This window comes from Lepisosteus platostomus, chromosome 6 (assembly GCF_059453375.1).
Source record: "Lepisosteus platostomus isolate fLepPlt1 chromosome 6, fLepPlt1.hap1, whole genome shotgun sequence".
Lineage (NCBI taxonomy): Eukaryota > Metazoa > Chordata > Actinopteri > Semionotiformes > Lepisosteidae > Lepisosteus > Lepisosteus platostomus.
In genome coordinates, this window is record NC_142616.1 from 8,747,226 (window position 1) to 8,768,667 (window position 21,442).

At 38.6% G+C, this 21,442-nt stretch overlaps 1 protein-coding gene across 15 annotated transcripts in view; it reads left to right on the forward strand.

Annotated features, from left to right (window-relative positions):
• The window catches only part of LOC148660032 (E3 ubiquitin-protein ligase TRIM21-like), a 143,953-nt gene that overhangs the window by 84,428 nt on the left and 38,083 nt on the right, over positions 1-21,442 (forward strand). For 5 of the 15 annotated variants that reach the window (XR_015939766.1, XR_015939765.1, XM_088637677.1 and 2 more), the window contains exons 1-2: positions 18,811-19,334; positions 21,214-21,287. Coding sequence is in view for 10 of the 15 variants with exons in the window: in XM_088637676.1 (XP_088493802.1) it covers positions 4,660-4,662; positions 5,371-5,409; positions 5,521-5,559; positions 6,006-6,044; positions 7,143-7,193; positions 7,530-7,571; positions 8,027-8,065; positions 8,879-8,900; positions 11,620-11,637; positions 12,711-13,234 (816 nt within the window). In the remaining 5 variants the exon portion in view is untranslated. The other 10 variants (XM_088637659.1, XM_088637661.1, XM_088637667.1 and 7 more) reach the window with 8 other exon arrangements.

Sequence of the window (21,442 nt, forward strand, 5' to 3'; positions counted from 1 at the left end):
TACCTAATAAGAAAATCTATTTGGGCACTGTTAATAATAGTCCCGTTCTTTTATTTGAGGTTTCTTAAAGTCCTTTGATTTTCAAAGCGACTTTTTTTCCCAAGTTTCATAGCAATGTTATTATAAATGTATTAAGTAAAGGCCCCTGCCAATATTGAACTGGCAATAACTATAGGGAAATTCCAAGTATACAGTAGGTAACTCGTGCAGTAATTTCCCTGTAGTACATTCTTTAACTCACTCGTATAACAATATTAATAACTTGCCTTTTAGACGCCATATTATTTCAGTCAAAAAGCTACCATAGTGTAGAAATAGTCTAAGTGCTAAGGATTTCATGCTAGCATCATGCTGACACAGAGGCCTGTGTTTCAGATGTCACAGCGCCTTCAGTTCACAAAATATAACGAAATGCCTGCGCGCATTAGCGCTACGATACGTTTTTCTCAGTCACCCAGCTCGACCAACTCTCACGTTTTAAAACGGTAAGTTCCTACACATTAAACTCTAGTCAGAACACAAATAGTAATTCCCTAATGTGCAAACTGTAAAATACGTTTTATTCTTGATTAGTTTTCTATTTCAGTTCAGATGGGTTGAGATGCACCACACAGACGGATTCAGGGGTGATAGAACCCAATGTTTGGTTCGTTTTTTTATCTCAATTTATATTATACAATCGAACATCCATTTTTCAGTGTAAGGGTAAAAAATACAATAATTTGCAAATAAAAAGGAATACCGTCTAAAGAATTTTCATATCAAATAATTAAAAGTAAACTGAAAATGACTGTATACACAACACATTTAGGAACAATTAAAACGTCCATTAGTGCAACCGACAGACATATGGATAAAACAGTTTGATCAAGCTGACTAGCTTAGTAGTTAGTTATGAAATAATTCATAACTAGATTTTTTTATCACTATGAAACAAAAAGTGACTTACAAATCATATTAAAGAGTGCAATCTCTTACTTGAGCAAAGGCTGTGCCTTTTCACAAATGGAGACAGGATTATTTTCACTTTTATGGAACATCAAATCACGAAGAATTGGTTACAGGCAATTTTGTTCAATCGGGATCAACACACAGTTTTTGCTTAAAAGCCTGAGGTTCACTTATTAGGGCCCTGTTGTATGACACACGACTGAAGAGCACAGTAGATCCTTAACGAGCAGTGGTACCGTAAAAACCGAACAACCTTGTCGTATTTTAAAGATAAAATTTAAGTTAAAATACAGTTGCTGACATTGATGTTATTTTTAAATAACATATCACTGATCAGAGTCTGTAATTTATGTTAATATGTAAATTTTCAAACCTTTGCTTCATCCTCCATCCATCCAGGCAATGGTCCTGGTGAGACAGGCTAGGACACGGTCCTAGACACACAGAGGCTGGTTCGGTGGGGTAAGATACAGAAATCAGACACCTGGTGCTATTTATTCAGAAAGCTGGGGCTTCGCTAGCAGGATGCTCCACCAGATCTTTACAACAGTGTACGAAACTGTAATGGCTCTAGCAGGAAATGCACCACCTGAACTGAATGGAGCAATGGGAATTCTGCAAGGGTGGAGACTTTGGGTGGGTGTGAGACATTTAGTGTCATTCCTGCGTCTCATTTGTCTATAACTGAACCGCAGGTTTGAGTGTGTCTGACACTGCTGAGCTGCTGACTTCAACTTCTAACACATCTGGCTGGCTGGAACAGAGCTGTATCGCCCAGACTCATCTATTAAATTCCCTGCTACAGACCCTCACAAAAAACAGGTATCATTCGACCTCACTCTTCTATCAACACCTGACCTGTCAGTACACTGCATGTCTGCTTTGTTGGTACTGTAACTGTACAGACTAAGAACAACTTGATGGTATTCAAACACGTAATGAGCTTTGGCCTTTTATTTTCTTAAGTAGTGACACAGAGATAGAAGTGCAGTGTATCAGAAAAGAACATTTTCATTTTATTGGGTTTGGGAAATGGTACTTTTTGCGACGATGTTCAGGGATTGTGTACCCTTAAACGTTTTTCTGATTTTTTGAAAATGAAGAATTGGGGGTGACAAGCTCACAACAGCAGGTTTCAGGAATCCTAAGTAATAGAGCTGAGACAGATACTGGGAATCACTACAAGAAAAAAAAAACAGCCATTGTGTAAATATCTCTGCTTTGTAGGGGTCATTTAGTCACTTTCAGGTCATGTTGAAGTTAAAAGTGCCTTACTGTGAAGAGTTTTATTGAGCTTAATCAGTAACCAGCCAAGCTGAGCTGAACGTAAAGCACAGTCAGTCAGGACAGATCCTTTACTGTGGTGGCAAAGTTTCTGGGAACTAAAACACCACTGCAGACCCAGCAAGGTGCAGGCAAAACTGCGACAATGAGAGAAACGAGGGTAGGATTGAGGACAGGGATTTGTGGAATATTGGTTGATTCAGTTTGTAAATGAGAACAACAAAACTCACTCCTCCTAATTTCCGTACGACTGAGGTGTGGGATCAAAGTTCCTTGGCTTTCACAGAACAGTTACAACGCATCTGAGCTCACGAGAGGCAGCTCAAAGGTTGTTGAGAGATAACTGTCAGGTGAAGTCTGGGGGAGCAGTGGGGACTCCTCTTTCTCAATTATTCAATTATCTCTCTCTATTTTAAGAAACCCCGACCACACTATTGCTCACGTCTAAAGTTCCCTCCACCTTCCTCCCCCTCCTCTTTCTTTCATGTTGCCTTTGCAGTCAGGTTCCCTCTGGGGGTCAGAGAAACTCACTTTCCTGACCTCAGGTAGGCAGCACCACCTTGACCCCTCCTGTGGAGGTCCTCACAGCGTGAGTCTGAATCAGAAGGGACCCCTGGCCACACTGTTCTCAAGCAGCTTTAACCCTACTGATTCTCCTCCTCTCGGTTACAAGATACTATCTCCTTGTTTCTATCCCCTGAGTTGTGAGGCAGCGCCTGTCAAAGCGACACTCAGCGAGTCGGGGGGCTTCTTTCACTTCCTTCTCAAGCAGCATCTCTCTCTTCATTGTCCACCCCTGGGTGGCACGACTCATCCCTTCTCCCATAAGCGCCTTGACGTACTAAACTCCACACACGCTCATCCAGGAACTAATTATCCAACCACATCTCTCTCTCTCTTCAATATTTAAACACTCTTCACCGGCTTACCTACGCTCACTGTTGAGAAGTCTTCCACAGCTTTCTCTTGTGCACGCTGCTATTCTCGACCTGACTCCTTGATTACCCGACCTGGTTCTCCTACTTTCGACTTCGCTCTTGGATCCAAATCCAAGCCTAACGACTTGGATTTGGATTTACTTTTGTTCGTAGTACCTTCCTCACGGCTTCGCACAAGGGTCCAACAACTCACCCCTTTCAGAAATCCTGACACCGGGGCAGCACCTCTCAGAGTGATTCCTCCAGTCAGGGGGTTCTTTCTCTCTTCCCCTGAGGGATTAGTTTCCTGTCATGAGGCAGCACCTACTGTATCAACGCGACTCACAGAGAGTCAGAGGAGTCTGTCTCTCTTCCTTCTCCATCTCTGAAGGCTCAGCTTCCTGTTGTGAGGCAGTGCCTCTCCAAGCGACTCTCAGTGGATCAGGGGTGTTTGTGTTTTCATGCCCTTGAGGCTGCCGAACCAACCAACGAATTAGGACCACTGGGGTTCCCAGCATGCTCCAGGTGTTCCTTTCCTGTACTTTACTAACCCCTGCTTCTACCGTGAACATCAGTCTGCTAGTCCAGCAACTGGAACGTCATTTAATCAGAAGAGGGACAGACAGAATCTGAAGGGTTGCCCCTCAGTGTAGTACTGCATAAAAAGCATCCTCATCACATCAGTGTGTAATCTTACCCACACCAGGGTTTGTAGAAGAGCTGGAGCCTATCCCTGGAAGCAAAGGCTGCAAGGCAGGATACACCTTCGCTAGGATGCCAGTCCATCTCAGGGCGCTCACAGACAAACACACACTCACACCAGGGTCAGTTTTCCCAGAAGCCGGTTATCCTACTGGCATGTCTTTAGACTGTGGGAGAAAACCAGAGCACCCAGAGGAAACCCATGTGACTTCCAAATTTCACTCAGATACAGTAGGACCCTTGAAGTTGAACACAAAGCCACTGTGCTGTGCATTAAAAACAAATTAACTAATTAAATTTCCTGCAACTATTTCTTTAATCATGCTTTAGGGAAAAAAAATAGTCCTTAATCTCCGGAATACCAGCAGTTTGAATCCTGTCATACAGGCAGTGCGAGACTGGAGCCATATTCAAAAAACGTTTCATGAACATGATGTAACCTTTAAATCACCATATTTTTTCAAATTGATGTAGAACTTAACTTAGGATCCTGAAAGATTTGTGACAGTTCTCTACTTTTTTGTGTTGGAAGTCACTTAACACAACAGGAAAGGTTTTAAAGCTAGAGTAGGAATAATTATCAATGTATTGTGGTGATTTTCTCCCCACTGGACTGGTGAGTTTTCCCCTTTTTCTCTCTGGCTCACACTTGACTTTACAGTATTATCAATAATGTTTCACCGTGTATTTCTTCACACAGTTTGTAAAGAGTATTTTGTACAATACACAAGTCCTTAAAATGTATTTTAATTTTTACTTCAGGATTTCCTGATTTTGTTTCCCTGGAGACGTGGCTCTTCCGACAATGGTGAGTTTACATCAGTTAAGCTGCAGCAATTGCAATAAAATAAACCTCAAAACTATCACAAAAATAGGCTGGAAAATTAATATTTACTTGATGTTATTTGTACAAAATGTGTATTTAGTGTTTTCAGTGTTTTTATCCACACAGTGTGTCATTCCTGCGCTGCTGTGATAACTGGCAGTAAAGACTGAGGAACTCCTACAGTAAATGGTCATCCCTGAGATCATGAATAACACAACCTAAAGAAATTAATTCCTTCAGCTCTTTCTGCTCCCTTAAAGACCCAGCTTTCCAGAGGGTGTTTTCACCTGTATGGATGTGCCCTTAAAAATCCTGAATTATTTTAAAAAGTAAAGACAATACGGGCCTGGTTCTTGGTTTGAATTTAAGGTGAAACCCTGGGCATCAAGTCTAAAATTGATGATTTCTTCAATGTTTTACTGAGTACACACAGTAAGAAACAGCCGAAAGAAAAACAGAAAAACTAGAAACACATTTCATTTTACTTTCTTCAGAACTGAGGAAATATATAGGTGCATTTCTCTGGATACCTATAAACCTCCCCTATATCTCTAAATGATCAGATTTCATTGAGTGACACCTAGTTTTACCAATCAGAGCCTGGAAATTCACAGGAAAATGTTGGCGCTTCTTTTGAATTCTGTATCAGAACCCTTTCTATCTTCATACTAATTGAATCTATTTCTTCAGGTGTTTCAATGGATTCGATCCTCCCTTGGCAGCTTCACAGTAAGCATGTTGGGTTTTCTTGGCAAAATTTTGCTTTTGCAATTACATACAGTATAACTCTTATTATTATCTCATCCTTTGGGCTGTTCTGATTTGGATTTATTTCTTCAGAAATTTCGACCAATTCAAGACGTCCTTGGCAAATTCACAGTAAGAACATTACATTTTATATATTTGGCAAATTATATTTTCACTGTACAAATGTCAAATTAGCAGTTTGTGGTTCTTGGATATAGAGCATTAAAGATTGTGCTACCGGTTTGGGATTTGAAATACACAGCTCTATAGCAGGATTTGTCTTCTTTCTTATATATAGCTGGTTGTGTTGTCTTTTAATTTCACTGAGCTTGCTCACCCATTTTTGGTAGACAGGAAAGTAATCCAAAACTTATCATCATGATTACGATATAACATTGGAAAAACTTGGCTGAGTTTATGATAATGCCACTAGAGCAGATATCATTTGTTGTTCTTGGATGCTCAAATCCAATCAAACATCAACCAAAGAAAATGTAGTCTTCATGAAAGATTGAATTACCAATTTGTATTATTAACTGTTGTTATTATCATCTCATAATTTGGATTTATTTCTTGAGGTAATTCGACACGCTCAGGACTTCCTTGACAACTTCCCAGTAAGGACATTCAGTTTTTGATATTTTGGTGATTTTGTTTTTGCATGTGTGATGATATTTTAACTGTGCAAAGAACAAATTCACAGTTTGTGATACTTGTATATTCTTTCTTTTATAGTTGTTTGTGTTGCCTTTAGTTTTTAATGCTAAAAGTAGAAAAAAACAACAGTAGGGTACAATGTTTTCTCATTCATGAGGTCAGTGCTTTCTCATTAGTATATTTGTTTTTTAAAAATTAGTTTCACTTGATGATATGGGAGATCACTTGCATGTGCAATACTTTTTGAAAGTATCAGAACATGTTGGGTATGATAATGGAAAGTGTAAGTGTAGAAAATGAAGTGCAGAAAATCCAGCCTTGCACTGTTAGGTGGATGAAAATGGGACGAGGATGCACAGAGCTTGCCTGTTTTTGGTTAGACAGAAACATATTTAAAATTTTCTTGAAGGTTTTTGTCATGATTATGATGTGACATTGAATGAACAGAAATGTAACTTGGCTTAATTTGTCATTTTGCTGCTAAAGTGGGTGTTATATGTTGTTGTTAAATATTATCCACTTTGTTATACCCTGTTGTTATTGTGTGATTCGGTGTCTGCATTAACTCTGCTTCTGTGTAGCTGACAGCACAGATTAAGATTATGTGGCAAACAGCCACAGTTTTGCTCCAATCCAAGAAAGTGGTGACCAAAGAAAATTAATTATTTTCATTATTCTTATTATTATCATGTCCTTTGGTCTGTATTCTAATTAGGATTTATTTCTTCAGATATTTCAACCTATTCAAGACTGCAAATACACAGGAAGGACATTAAATTTTATATATTTTGTTAAGTTTTTGCTTTTGCAAGTATATTTTTAGTGTAAAAATGTAAATTAGCAGTCTTTGGTACTTGAAAATACTGTAGAGTGTCAAAGATTGGGCTACGAGATTAGTATTTGAAATACACAGCTTTAAAACAGAGGTTTTCTTACAATATACAGTTGGTTGTGTTGTCTTTTGATTTTGCTACTACAAGTTGACAAAGATGACTATATGTATTCTTATTCATGTGATAAGTGTTTTCTAATTAATATGTCTGTTCTTTTAAAATTAGTTTCACTTAGATGGACGAAGATGTGCAGAGCTCACTCACCAGTTGGTTATACAGGAAAGTATTTCACAATTTTTCCAAGGTTATCGTCATGATTATGATGTGACACTCAGTGAATGAAAATGTAACTTGGCTTAGTTTATGGTTTTGCCCATGAATAATATCCACTTTGTTATACTCTGTCGTTGTTATTGTGAGATTCGGTGCTGCATTAATGTTGCTTCTGTATAGCTAACAGCACAGATTAAAATTATATGGCAAACAGCCAATTGTGCCCCAATCAAAGGAAATGATAACAGACATCATGCAGACATCATGAAAAGTTTGATTATTTTCATTAATCTTCTTATTTCATCCTTTGGTCCGTGTTCTAATTTGGATTTATTTCTTCAGGTATTTCAACATATTCAAGTCATCCTCGGCAAATTCAGAGTAAGGACATTGAGTTTTTGATATGTTGGCAATTTTTTTAACTTTTGCAATTATATTTCGCACTATAAAATGGCAAATTTGCAGCCTTTGGTTCTTGGATACAGAACATCAAAGATGGCGCTATGAGATTGGGATTCGAAATACACAGCTTTAAAGCAGAGATTGTCTTGTTTCTTATAATATATAGTTTATTGTCTTGTCCTTTGATTTTGAAGCTAAAAATTGAGAAAAGCAAGTAGTAGGACAGTATTTTTCTCATTATTTAATGCTTTGTCATTAATATGTCTGTTTTTTTAAATAGTCTAATTTAAATGATACTGGAGATTATTTGCATTTGCAACACTTTGTGAAATGGTTAAAAATATATTGTTTATGTAAAGTGTAATTTAAAGCAGAAAATTATTATGATTATCTCATCTTTTGGTCAGTATTCTAATTTATATTTATTTCTTCAGGTATTTCAACCAATTCAAGACTTCATTGACAGCTTCAAAGTAAGGACTTTGTGTGTTTGATATTTGGGCATATTTTTATAATCACAACATGATTATATGTTATACGCTTACTTGCTTATGAAGCACTTTTCTGGACACTTGATTCAAAGCGCTTTATAGGTCTCTCCTCCTCCACCAGTTTGCAGCCCCACCTGGATGTTGTGAAAGCAGCCATAGTGCACCAGAATGCTCACCACACATCAGCTATCAGTGGGGAGGAGAAAAAAGTGATGAAGCCAATTCATAGAGGGGGATTATTAGGAAGCCATGATTTGTGAAGGCCAGGGAGGACATTTGGCCAGCACTGGGGTAACACCTCAACACCTCTAGTCTTCTCAAGAAACTCCCTGGGATTTTTAATGACCAGAAAGCCAGGACCTCAATTTTATTGCTTGTCAAAAGGATGGTGCCTTTTTTACAGTATAGTGTCCCTGTCACTATACTAGGTCATTAGGACCCACACAGACCGCAGGGTGAGCGTCCCTTGCTGGTCCCACTATCACCTCTTCCAGCAACCTTAGGATTCCCAGGAGTCTCCCACCCACATACTAGCAGGTTCACACTTGCTGAGCTTCATTGGGCTGCCAGCTGTGAGTTGGAGGGTCATATATAGCTGCTGGCTATAGTTTTGGAGTTTTTGCTTTTGCAATTTGATTTTTACTAAGACTTTTAAAAGAGTTTTCCCAAAATGCTAATTTGCCATTTTTTTTGTCAGAAAGTGCAACCCTCATTCTTCTTATTATTATTAATCATGTCAGAAATTAATATATAATATATATAATGAATTAATATTTCTTCTTCTCATTTTCACAGGAGGGGTTTGAAAGTACAATGGGTAAGTTTTCCTGCTTTGTAAATGATGTCTAGTTGCATGTGTCAGGATTAAAACTCTTTGATTATAAATTATGATTCTTTACTCGTGGTCGTTAATGCACAACCTGACCTTGAAATTATACAATTAAATTATAACAAGATATTATTTTTATATTATTATATTACTTTTATTTTCTAATTGCTTGGTTGAGTAAACATGACTAAGTACTATGTTTCTTTTGTTCAATTGTCTCTCATTTCAGTACTTGTTTTTTTACATATACAGTACAACAGCCATTTCCGTGGCATGCCAAACTGCACTGAGTCTCACCAAACCTTTACTACATAAAGTATACAGAATTATTAATAATTGTATGTAAATAGTAATCAGAGAACAGATAGTTAACAATATTGTGTAAGTAGTGGCTCATGTCATATTTAGACGCAAATAAATGCATAGAAAGATAGAAAAGAGGCAAGCAGTGTCTTAAACAGGGTTGTAAAACATACTCAAATATGTTACCTGAGTAAAAGTACTATTACTTCTAAAACGAAATAATTCTGTAAAAGTAAAAATTTCCATTTGAGAAAACAGCTCAAGTAAAAGTACAAAAGTTTAATCTCTTAAAGGTATTGCCAGGAACATTTCAGAACTGCAAAAATCTATGATCTCTCCATACTGACAGCTCCCCATTTCACTTCTAACGGCACGATCTTGCTGTTCTCTCCATCTCTGTCCTCCTCCGTCTGTGTCCTGTTGAAGGAAGACATCCAAAACCAAAATTGTCTTTGGATCACACCTTTCCTCTTCTCTTAACAACAGACTCACCTCCTTTAAAATCCTCTATATTCATTTGCAGATTTTGGCTTTTGACAGCTCTCCCCCTGTTCTACCTGAGTGTGGACACTCATTCTCACCTGCTTCATAGATAGCGGTGCTTATTTGGCATATATACATGTGCAATGAGATAAGGTTGCTGCTGGAGGTGGTGTCAGTGGGACCAGTGGGGGGAGCCCACCCTGCGGTCTGTGTGGGTCCTAATGCCCTGCTATAGTGGTGGGGACACTATACTGTAGTGGGCGCCATCTTTCGGATGAGACATAAAACTGAGGTCCTCACCCTCAATGGTCATTAAAGATCCCTGGGCATTTCTCGATAAGAGTGGGGAGTTATCCCGGTATCCTGGCCAAATTTCCCCCCTCAGCCTTTACCGTGGCCTCCAGATTGTCCCCATGTCTGATTGGCTTGCACTTGCCCTGTGATGGACTGGCGCCCCGGCCAGGGTGTACCCTGCCTTGCGCTCGTTGTAGGCTCTGGCTTGGTATAAAGCAGTTTAGCAAATGACATGATACACTCCACCTCCTTTCTCCTGGCCAGTAGAATCAGCTGTGCGGAACGTTAGCTTTCAGCCAAGTTTCGGTGAAACAGAAGACGCTTACTATTGATGCGACAGTGAAGTCGGTTGATCTCACACTCCAGAGGCTGCACGTCTGCAAAAAGGATGCTGGGGAGTGGCGGCTGGCAGGCGTGTTAACACATCGCTTCTCTTTCCCCGCTTTCTCTTGTGTTTGTGTCCCTGTTTATCTCTGTGCTTGTGAAGCTAAGCCATGTGCTTCCGATTCCACTGAAGACAGATCTGAAGCTCTAGATCTCTGGTCCAAGGTATCTCAGGCACGTTGATCTTAGCTGATGGCCGCACATGTATTTTTTTACACAGAAAATGATACATAACACCAAAATAAACAACATAAATGAGAGAGCTACAGGCCAGAGGAATGGCATCATCTTGGAAAGTCATGCCCATTTGCTTCCTGCATCTCGTCCCTTTCTAATTTACTCTTTTGTTCTCACTTTATTTAGCTGTTAATTACCCCTCTCCCTCACACCTGTAGAAGACATCTCAGCCAAAGCATCATGTTTCTTTTATTTCAGCATGAAATAAACTTTCCATTCCAATTTTGCATTCCAAGCATTGCATTCTACCTAAACAAACTTCTTCAATTAAGAAGTGTGAGCCTTGGGATTTCTGGATTTCTTTTTCCTGAACATCTTCTGTGTGTTTCCTCCTTTTACACCCCAGGGCCAGAGGAATCTTTGAGTCTCTACATATTCCTCAGGACTTCCACTGCACACCCATAGAACAAAATGTTATTGAAGATTTGCTTCTGTTGGACTTTAAAAGACTAAAAAAGAATATAAACTTTTGCACATGCCACATTCTCTGTTTTTTTCAATCTGTTAAAATAAATAAATAGTCAATGCACCTTAAAGTGGGCAGAATATGTCATGTACAAGTCTGTACCCTGCAGAGGTTGTGTTCTTTTCACTTAGAGATTCAGTGAAACATGCAATTTGACCAGTGGTGCCCAAAACGTATTTCACCACACCACACCACACTTTTCAATTAAAAAAAACATTTTTTTAAACATTAAATACCTTATAAATACACCCAAAAAATCTTGATTTTAACAATTTCAGAGGAAAGTTGCTGTCCAAACTCTTAAAGTAATCTTTTGACAAAATCACATCTGACTCTCAATCTATGCTGAACTGCTGAGAACACCAAGCATTGTGAAAGGATTTGGAAATGTCTCAAAATATATATTTTTATTATTTTTTCATCTTCATCATGATGTAGGAAGAAACAAAAGTTATTTGTTCATTTGTTTTGAAAAAGTTCAGCATCTACTTACTGTATACTGTAAATTAACAGAGGTTTATCTCTTTTTCAATATTGCAGTGAGACGGGCCATGGAAGGTATTTTCTTTTTTGTTAAAATGTTTGTTTAATTATACATTTTTATTCAAATGTTTAGCGAGATTTTGTGGATTTAATGTATTTTTGCTAATAATACACCAATCCACAATATTTTCATAGAATAGGTATTGTAAATTGTTAGATTTTTGTGAAGCATTATCCAAAGTATTGGATATAACGCTTCTTAAAAAAATAACTTAAAGGATGATAAACCATTTATTTATTTAATTAAAACTAAATATTCATATTTCATATGAAAAAAATGTAAATTATTTTTCAAAACACTTGAAAAACAATTTAGGTCAGAATAAAAGTCTATAGTTAGGAAATTAATACAAAATTAATCAGCTTCTTAGCAAATTCTAAATTCCCTGCTCTTTCTAAGGTTGTTATCATATCATTAGCCTCAGTGAATCCTGATCATACTGTTTCTGAGACACAGCCTAGATAAGAGGTAGGGGGTGGATTACTGCACTATACAGCCACACCAGTTGTATGTTGGCGAACCTGAAAATGTGCCCAGTTTAGAATTAATGTTCTGAAAAGTCTAGACTGGAAACTCGAAATATACAGATACAAAAGTGAAGGACAATAATCCATTTTAGTCTTTTTATTAAAACCCCACTAGGTCACAATTTTTAACAAACCTTTTTTTGACTTCTTATTTTGTAAAAGTACTTAGAGAATTTGATGTGTTTAATTGATTCTTTTACATTGTGTATAATGAAAAGTGGAAATATGTGGCGTGTTTCTGAATTTGTTGGTCCTTGTGTGCTTTAAACAAATTGATTTTAAAAAGGCTTTCATTACACAACAGAAATTCAATTTCCATTACTGACATGTTAAAGGAAAATAGGGTTTGTCACATTATATTAAACTATATCAATTTGAAATCTCAGTCAATGAGTATAAAATGATTTTAAAATAATGATCAGAATAACAAGTCAGTACACAAATCATGTACACAAGTCATTGAAAAGGATAAAATGTTAGTTTTTAAAACCAGAATGTACTATCAGGTGAAATCTTTGTGCTTTATCCTAAATTCTCTCCCTGTTCATATTTGCCCACAGTGACAGTGACCCTGGATGAGGACACAATGAACCCCTACCTGATGGTGTCAGAAGATGGCAGAGAACTGAGGTGGACAGAGCAGCGCCAGAATCTCCCTGACAATCCTGAGCGGTTTGATGAATACCCCTGTGTGCTGGGCAACAGGTTACCAGCAGGGAGGAGGCGTGGGTGTTACTGGGAGGTGGAGGTTGAAAACAAGAAGTCCTGGGAGCTGGGAGTGGCCCGAGACTCAGTGTGCAGGAAGGGGCAACTGTGTTTGAGCCCTGCAGCTGGGTTTTGGGTCCTCAGTCTTTGGGATGGGAAGCTGACGGCCCTGACTGACCCAGAGACCCCACTGAACACAAAGAATCCCACAAGAGTGGGGATCCACGTGGACTATGAGAAGGAAAGGGTCCACTTCTACAACGTTAAAGCAGATGTATACTCTGTCATCTATACTTTCGCCGACAAAATAGACAGAGACGTTCAACCATTTTTCTCCCCTGGCAACAATGATGAAGATCCCCTTTACATTAATCATTAATGCTGGGATAAAGTACATACTGTAAACATATAAAAGAATGAGTTATTGACTTTCAGATTGGACTCTGTTTAAAATTTACAAATATAATAATTATTTCAAAGTTCAATAGAATCAAATCTTGAATAACATTCTACTGTATGGATGCACAGTGCAAGTCCTGAGAAATATATTGTTTTCTCTGTCCCTGGGGTGTCAAAGGAGTAAACACCCTTGTGTTGTTACCCATACAGTACCTACAGTATGGCTGCTGCATCATCTGAGGAATCCTCTTGCGCTTGGGCAGATCAATGTGACATTACATTTGCACTCATTAACACCCACTCTTTAATTCGAAAGACTGGAACGCTAAATGATTTCATTATTGAAAGATGCATTGACATTTTGTGCATAACTGAGACCTGGCAACAACCAAATGAGTTTATTTTATTCAATCAAACTGTCCCTCCAAGTTTTACTTATGTAGGCAAACCATGCTCTGTTGGTCATGGTGGCAGCTTGGCTGTAGTTTACTAATTATAAGTAATAATAAGTATATTCTATAAGTATACTAATTATAAGTATAACTATCAATGTGCTCACTGTTTATTATATCACCTTCTTTGAATACCTTGCCCTTACACTCTGCAGCCCCACTCCACTGTTGATTCTAAGTGTTTATTGGCCTTCTAGGTCCTGCCCTGTCTTTTTATCTGAACTATTTGAACGGTTGACAATACTGTGCACTATGACCTGTCCGGTCTTAATGCTGGGTGATTTTAACATTCATATTGACTGCTTAAATTAGTTTCAGATTTTTTATCCACCCTGGACTGCTTTGATCTCTCTCAATTGGTGAATTTCCCCACCTACAGTATGTCTGTGTTCACACCCTTGATCTTTGAATTTTAGATCCTGAACTTGAATTTAAGAATGCCTCTAAAATTTGCAATATTCACAACATTGACCTACAGATCTCTGATCACCAAGGTGTATTATTTGATGTTTGTATCCTTCTTTCTTCAGTGAGATGGAAATGGACAATTTGTTTTAGAAATCTGAAATCTCTGGACCACTCTCATTTCTCTAAAGCTGTACTTCGTTTCCCCTATTTTCAGAACTGGTCATCTAGAAAACTAAATCTAATCTAAATACTTTGTTGACTATTACTTTGGATAAACTCGCACCCCTTAAAACTGAACTTCACCTGAACACACCTGAACTTCGCAATCTGAAACTAGGTGGATGGCACCAGGAACACTTAATAAAAAAATCCAGCCTAGTGGTTCACACTCAAGCTTTTAACGAACACCTGGAAGTCTGCAGAGCTGATCTAGCTTCTGCCAGATGCTCCTGTACTGTAACTCTAATACAATTGGCTCAGGACTAGAAAATCATAAAGCTCTCTTCTCTGTGATCAATAAACTCACTAAGCCCCCTGACAACTCTGCTCTCTCTGCCACCCCTGACCTCTATCTTAAAGTTTTGCACTTTTTTCAAAGATTGATGCTATACCACTACAATTCTCTACATCAAGCCTCAGCCTTGCAATGAATTCAGACAGCTACTTGAGCCCAAGTCTTTCCACTGACTTTCCCTCTGTACCAGATTTTTCTGAATTTAGCTTAGTTAACTCTGATCACTGTACAAAAATTATAACCACCTGTAAAACAACTTATTGTTGCCTAGATCCCATACCTACCTCTTTAATGAAAGCTTGCCTCCTAGACATCCCTTGCTCCTTATAAATCCGCCAAGGTCCCTGTCAATCACGGTGTGCCTCATGGTTCAGTCTTGGGGCCCATTGCAGTTTATTATGTATATGCTGCATCTTGGCCAAATTATACACAAACATGGTCATCAGTTTCATTGTCATGCAGATGATAATCAGATTTAAGTTAAACTCATTAATTCATCTCTTGTTTGCATGAAATCAAACTCTTGTTGACATCAAATTCCCAGAAGCTAAATAGTACCAAAACAAATTTTACTGGGGGGCACAAATCTCAGATGGAGGAACTTTCACTTTCACAGTAATGGTAGATGGCTTCCCCATTCACATGTCAGCCATAGACAGGAATATGGGAGTCACACTTGATCCTCTCCTGTCTTTTGAGCCATATGTGAAAAAAATTGATAAAGACATCTGTACTGCCACATTAGGCAATATTTATCAATGCCCGATGCTGAATACCCGATACATGCATTTCTGAAATCAAGACTTGATTTCTCCGACTCTATGGGTTCCCCAGCTCTCGCAACAAGTTGCAATATGTTCACAACTCTGCAGCTGGACTGCTTAATCACACCAGGCCCTGGCAGCATATCACTTCTACACTTAAGTCCCTACACTGGTTGCCTATAAAGTCATGTTTTCAATACAAGATCTTGTTGCTGACTTTCAAGGCTCTAAACAATCTGGCTCCATCATACATCTCTGAACTCCTCCATGTTTTCATTCCCTCCCCTAAATCACAGACTTTTGGTGACCATGCCTTCTCTGTCGCTGCTCCAGTGTTGTGGAGTGACCTTCCTCAGAGTTTGCGAAACACAACTTCTTTAACCCTCTTAAAATCTAAACTTCAAACTTACTGTTTTACCAAGGGCTATGTCTGATTGCCTACAGTTAATTTGTAAAAACCTGTATGCTCTTGTATTTTTTTTCTTTTCATTAACTTGTATTGTACTTTTCTTCTCTTTTTCTTAATTCATGTACCGTGTTTCTTGGGTTTGGAAAGATGCTTTATAAATAAAAATGATTATCTTAAAAAAACAAACGGCAGAAATATTGGTATCTAAACTGAGAGGCACAAGTATGATGGACTGATGTGATTAAGAGCAGAAAAGGGCCGCAGTCTGAAAGTTTTACAAGAACTCATGTCCTCCAAAGCAGAAGACATGTGAAAAGGTACCTAGGGTGAAAAAAACTGTATCTGTATCATTCTTACCTTTTACATTGCTTTGGAAAAAATGTCGTCTACATGTGTATTTTTTGGCTTTATGAAGATCATCATGTGACCCACACCAGTAGTTATCAATTGACTGATTTCAACTTTGCAGTTTGAAATTCTGCTGCTCCTTCAGAGTTTGGGTGCATAAGATGATTCTCTTTCAGACGCAACACTTTCATGCAGTATCATGTTGTTGTTCTTCAAAAGATAATTATATCTTAGATGATTCAAATTGTAAAAATCATTTGTTAATGCTTAATGTAACTTAACTCAATCAAACTTGACTGTTTAACTAAATGTTAAACTGTTTAATTTATTATATGAGAAAAAGACAAGCTAAAAACTTTAATCATATTAGTTCGAGTTCATGTTTTTGTCATATGTTCCTGCGTGCTTTGAATACATAACATGTTACTACATTTACATTGTACTACTATGAATAATTATAGTGAATAATAATACTAGACTAATGACTTAACAGTAAAATGATTTGATCAATATTAATGACTGTACTTGGCTTTAATGCAGCTGCTGCTAAAAAGATAAAAAATACTGTTACTAAAGACGTATGGACGACTGATTTGTGTTTGATGGGATTGCTGAGGTGAAGAGGACAACAAAGGCAAAGGAAATTGAAGGTGAAGCTTTACAGGTTAAGTCATGGCATTAACGAAATTAAGAAAAGTAAAAACTGAAGAAATAAACTCAAGTGAAATGAAGAAAGACATTTAATCAATACTACTAGTTGCTTTAGAAATGAAATATAAAAGCACACAGAAATCAAAGGTGACAGCGTGTTATTTGTATGAATGTAATTGAAATGGAAAGACTATTGAGACATAGTTTGTGTCAGTGAGCACTTTGTCTCTCACTGTGTGAAGCCAACACCTCACCTGGAGGTGAGTAAAGAAAAAGTATTTTCTTAGCTATATGCACGGATGAATCTGACTTTGCAATCATTGTTGAACCACTCACAGCACAGTCCAATTAAGGTTTGAGATTAATTTAATTGTATTGAAAATGGGCACTGACACTGACAATACACACATGGTGTATTTCACACAGCACCCCGAGCTGTAACAGTGCTACATAGGGTTTCATAGGCCAGCCATGTTATTACCATGACTGAGGGTTTAAGAGTGACCATTCCCCTTATGGCCTAGTGACTATTCCTGATGCTATTATCCCACTTTTCAGCTATTTGTGATATGTCATGTACAATAGCAGGTGTCTGTTTAATACTCCCTCAAGCCTGGTCAGGAGTCATGACCTCAGGCCAGGGTCAGATTTCTAATTGTCTGATCGAGAGTCATGATCGCACCTATACAGCGTCTCTTGGTTAGCGGTTTCCCTGGGAAACCATCACAATCTCATGAGGGCTCACAGTTTTCCAGGGCTAGCTGCACAAGCTGGGCCTTTTTGCACTGATTTGCATTAATTTGTAATCGGTTAATCAATTTAAAGCCTAAGCTCTGCTCGGTCATTGTTCTTTTCACTCCCTTTCTGTTGCACGTCTGCACTGTTCTCGGCTCAGTTTTTATTTTCTGCACCCTGTCCTGTCTGCGCTCTCCTGTTCTCTGGTACCCAGGGCAGATGCCACAGCGGGTCGTTTCTCCCTGGATCCCAAAGTCCGTCTGCACCCCTGTCTTTGGTTCTCGAAGCCAGGATTCCATTCCCAAGTCAAATTCCCATTCTCCCCTGGGGCTCGGCAACAGGATCCTGTTCCAAGACCAAGATACCCGAGCGTCCTCCTTTTTTTCCTGGGAGCTCTGCACAGGATTCTGCTCCATAGGCGAGGCAGCCCAATTCCTTTTCAATGGGCTGTTTCTCCGGGGTTGAGATCCCCGGGCTGGACGCTGACCACCCTCACCTCTCGTTGCTGTGGCAGCCTGCTCTGACTCCATTCCAGTTTATCCAACTCCAATCCATGATTTCACTCAGCAGGGCAGCTTCTGAGCATGACTGCATGGCAATAAATGAGTCCTTGAGCACTGGTGTGGTACCAATGACCTTTTAATCAACTGCAGTTACTGCTTAGCCAAAAAAAAAAAACCAACAAATATGGCTCTGGAGAACCTGAACAATTTTCACCCTATACCCAACCTACTCTTTCTTGCAAAAATCTTGGAACATGCTGTTGCAATTCAATGAAATAACCATCTTATTGCAAATAACCACTTCAAAACCTTCCACTACTACTACAGAAACATCCCTGGTCAAAGGCACTCGTTATCTTCTTATGACTTGATTCTTGTTCTATATCCTTGTTCTTTTAGACCTCAGAGCTGCTTTGACACTGTTAACCATGGTCTCTTACTTTCTCATCTTGAGACTGCAGTCTGAAGTCTTACCTCACTAGATTACCTCATAGATTATTTTTCGCTTTAAAACAAAAGCGTCTTACTGATCACATCAAAGAACAAAATGTCTTACTTGCTTCACAAAATGGAGTCAGGAATACTTTCACTTTTATGGGAAGTTCAATCGCGAACGATTGTTTACAGGGAATCGTTGAAGTTCAGGCGGCTGTGGGACACGGATAATTTTCCAGCTACAGGCGTGCTAGAGCACAATTTCCCTGGACCAGAGCAGTCTCCCCCGGACTGATTTATTCATCCTTGTTACAGATCCACACGTAAACAGGTAACAGGTGACCGCACATTACTATATCGCTGCTTTTCTATCAACAGGTGTATACAAAATGTCTGCTTTGTTAATTGTCACAACGCAACGACGACCGTACTAAGAACAACTCAATGTGATTCAAGAGCAGCGTTCCAGTCACTACTGCAATTTATTTTTTAAACTTTCAGCGGTATCTCCACAGAATCTGCCAGTGTTGCGTTAGCAGACATTGAAATACTTAATTTTTCACCTTACAATTTGTTTCGTACCTTATCAGCCATCGTAAACGGAACAAAGCGATAGGAATACCGAATGGGAAGGGTTTATGTGCCTTGTGGGAGACGGGAACTGAGTACAGTTTCGTTTTCACTGGTTTGTTTTTTTTTTAACCTGAAATCAAGCTTCAGATTTTGCTAGCGAAATATCGCAGTTTCTGCTGTTGCTGAGCAGGAGTGCTGGACCGCTGTCGATTACAATCTGTCTGAACAGAACTCTGATGACCGGTTCGACATCCTGATCCGCGTTACCGATCCCCGGGGACAGAAACGGTAAAATCATTATCACACAACATTACTGTATTGTCTCATCGCTGCGGCTGGCAATACTGTGTACATCCGGACCTTATCCAGGCGCTCAACGATTTTATTTTTACTTGGTGACAAGTATATTGGCAATATACTATGTCAGCAAATAAAGTGTCACGTTATTGAGAAGCAGTGATCTGTAAAGACTGGAGAAATATTCTATCGATTCGCTTGAAGGCAGGTGTGTTTCTCTTTGAGACTTTGAAAAACGAAAGATCAGGGGTCTAGGGCAACACATCTGGGAGCTAAATATTTCCCATGAAATTCTAGACCTGATAACATTTAAAACTGGAATTAAGCACCGAAAAGAATAGACTATTGGAAATACAGTTCGATCTTATTTTTCCAGATTGGAGATACTTTCGCTTTCATGTCGGAGGCGTATATAAAAAATATAAATTGGTTCTTGCACAACTCAGACTGATTTTAGCGCAGTTATGGAACGATATTTTACACGTCAGAAATTCAGGTAAGGCGTTTCCTTTGTCTTGATCCGTTGTTTTTAAGGGGCTGCTCTCATTTTGGTCAACTGAATTATTTAATATATTTTAATGTAAATGCGTATGTACAGTACGGTACATATTGTACTGTATAAGAACCAACCACACGGATATATATTCCACCTGATAATGTTTTATCGCATATAGAGATCAGTTCTGGATAAATAAAAGATTTCAGACAATTAGAAAAACAATAAATATACATATATGAAGAAAAAAGGGATGGAAAATCATTAGCAGGTGGGTATTACAACTTGACAATAAACACCATGAGTTCAAAACTGTTAGGTCCTGGGTTCGATCCTGCATCGTTGGGCTTTCTCCTCGTGTTCTCTGCAGGTTCTCTGAACTTTTCCCACCTTACGAAGACACGCTGGCGTAAATATGTTTCTGTGAATGGCTGTGAATATGCGTGCTCTACAATCAGACTCTTGCTCGAATTGTAGCGGCAATGGGGTTCGTGCGGGAAATAATCAGGACAAGTCTAGGGATAACTCGCAAGCTCTTTATTCCAGACCTCCGTCCATCAGCAACCACGCGATAGAAACCATCAAAACAGACTCGAAAAAAGGTCGAACACATAAGGGCAGCAATCTGAACAGGTATACAATGTGAGGGTGGATACAGGTCTTGGGGTGAAACAGGAATAAACAACAACACAACTATGTACATAACCCTTTATAATCACTATTTACACAGCCAGGGTCGGTTAGAGGCCAGCCTGTGGACCCTGAGTCCATCCCCGGCCGCGGTTCCCAACTTGCACCGCGGCGCATTTATTATCCGGGTGCGCATCCGCTAAGGCAACTAAGGAAACTCCTTCACCAAGGACAATGAAGATACTTTGAGATAATGTTTGGAATATACTGTACAGTGCAGACGGTGTTTCAAATTATCTGCTGTATATCACACGCATTTAAATCTTACTATAAAATAAATACAATGTATTTTTACAAAACAATTCAAGACAACATATTATCTCATGATCAACTTGTGATATATATATATATTTTAAATTATATATTACGTTTACCGGTATTTTCGGTTTAAAAAACAATGCATTCCTTCTCTTTTGATTTCTAATCTCAGTGCGGGGGATTACACCCTGTAATTACTGAGTCTATTTAATTTACAATGTAGTTACTTTTAAAATAAAATGTAATATTATTAAGGAATAACTAGAACACATCTCACTGGTACAGTAGGTTACTGTATATGGTTGTCCTATAGAAAGAAGGAAACAATAGAACTTGCTAATAGGCATTGTGAAAATAATTGTTATTAATCTCTGATGTTGCTCTCTTAGCTAGATAGAAACAGACTAACACCTGTGTTCTTTACAGGTTCACAATGAAGCGCTCCACACTACTCATCACTCTGATTGCATGCAGTGTAGCAGGGATGTTTGTGAATTTGAGTGAGTAATTCTCTCCATTGTCTAGTTTTCTTTACAGTGTTTAATGAGGATCACACTGTGAAAGCACTTCAAGATCATTTATTTTGCAGGAGTGAAGGGAGGTTGCTCCTTTTTTTCCATTATCTGTCTCTAATCTGAGTTTTTTTTCCTGTTAG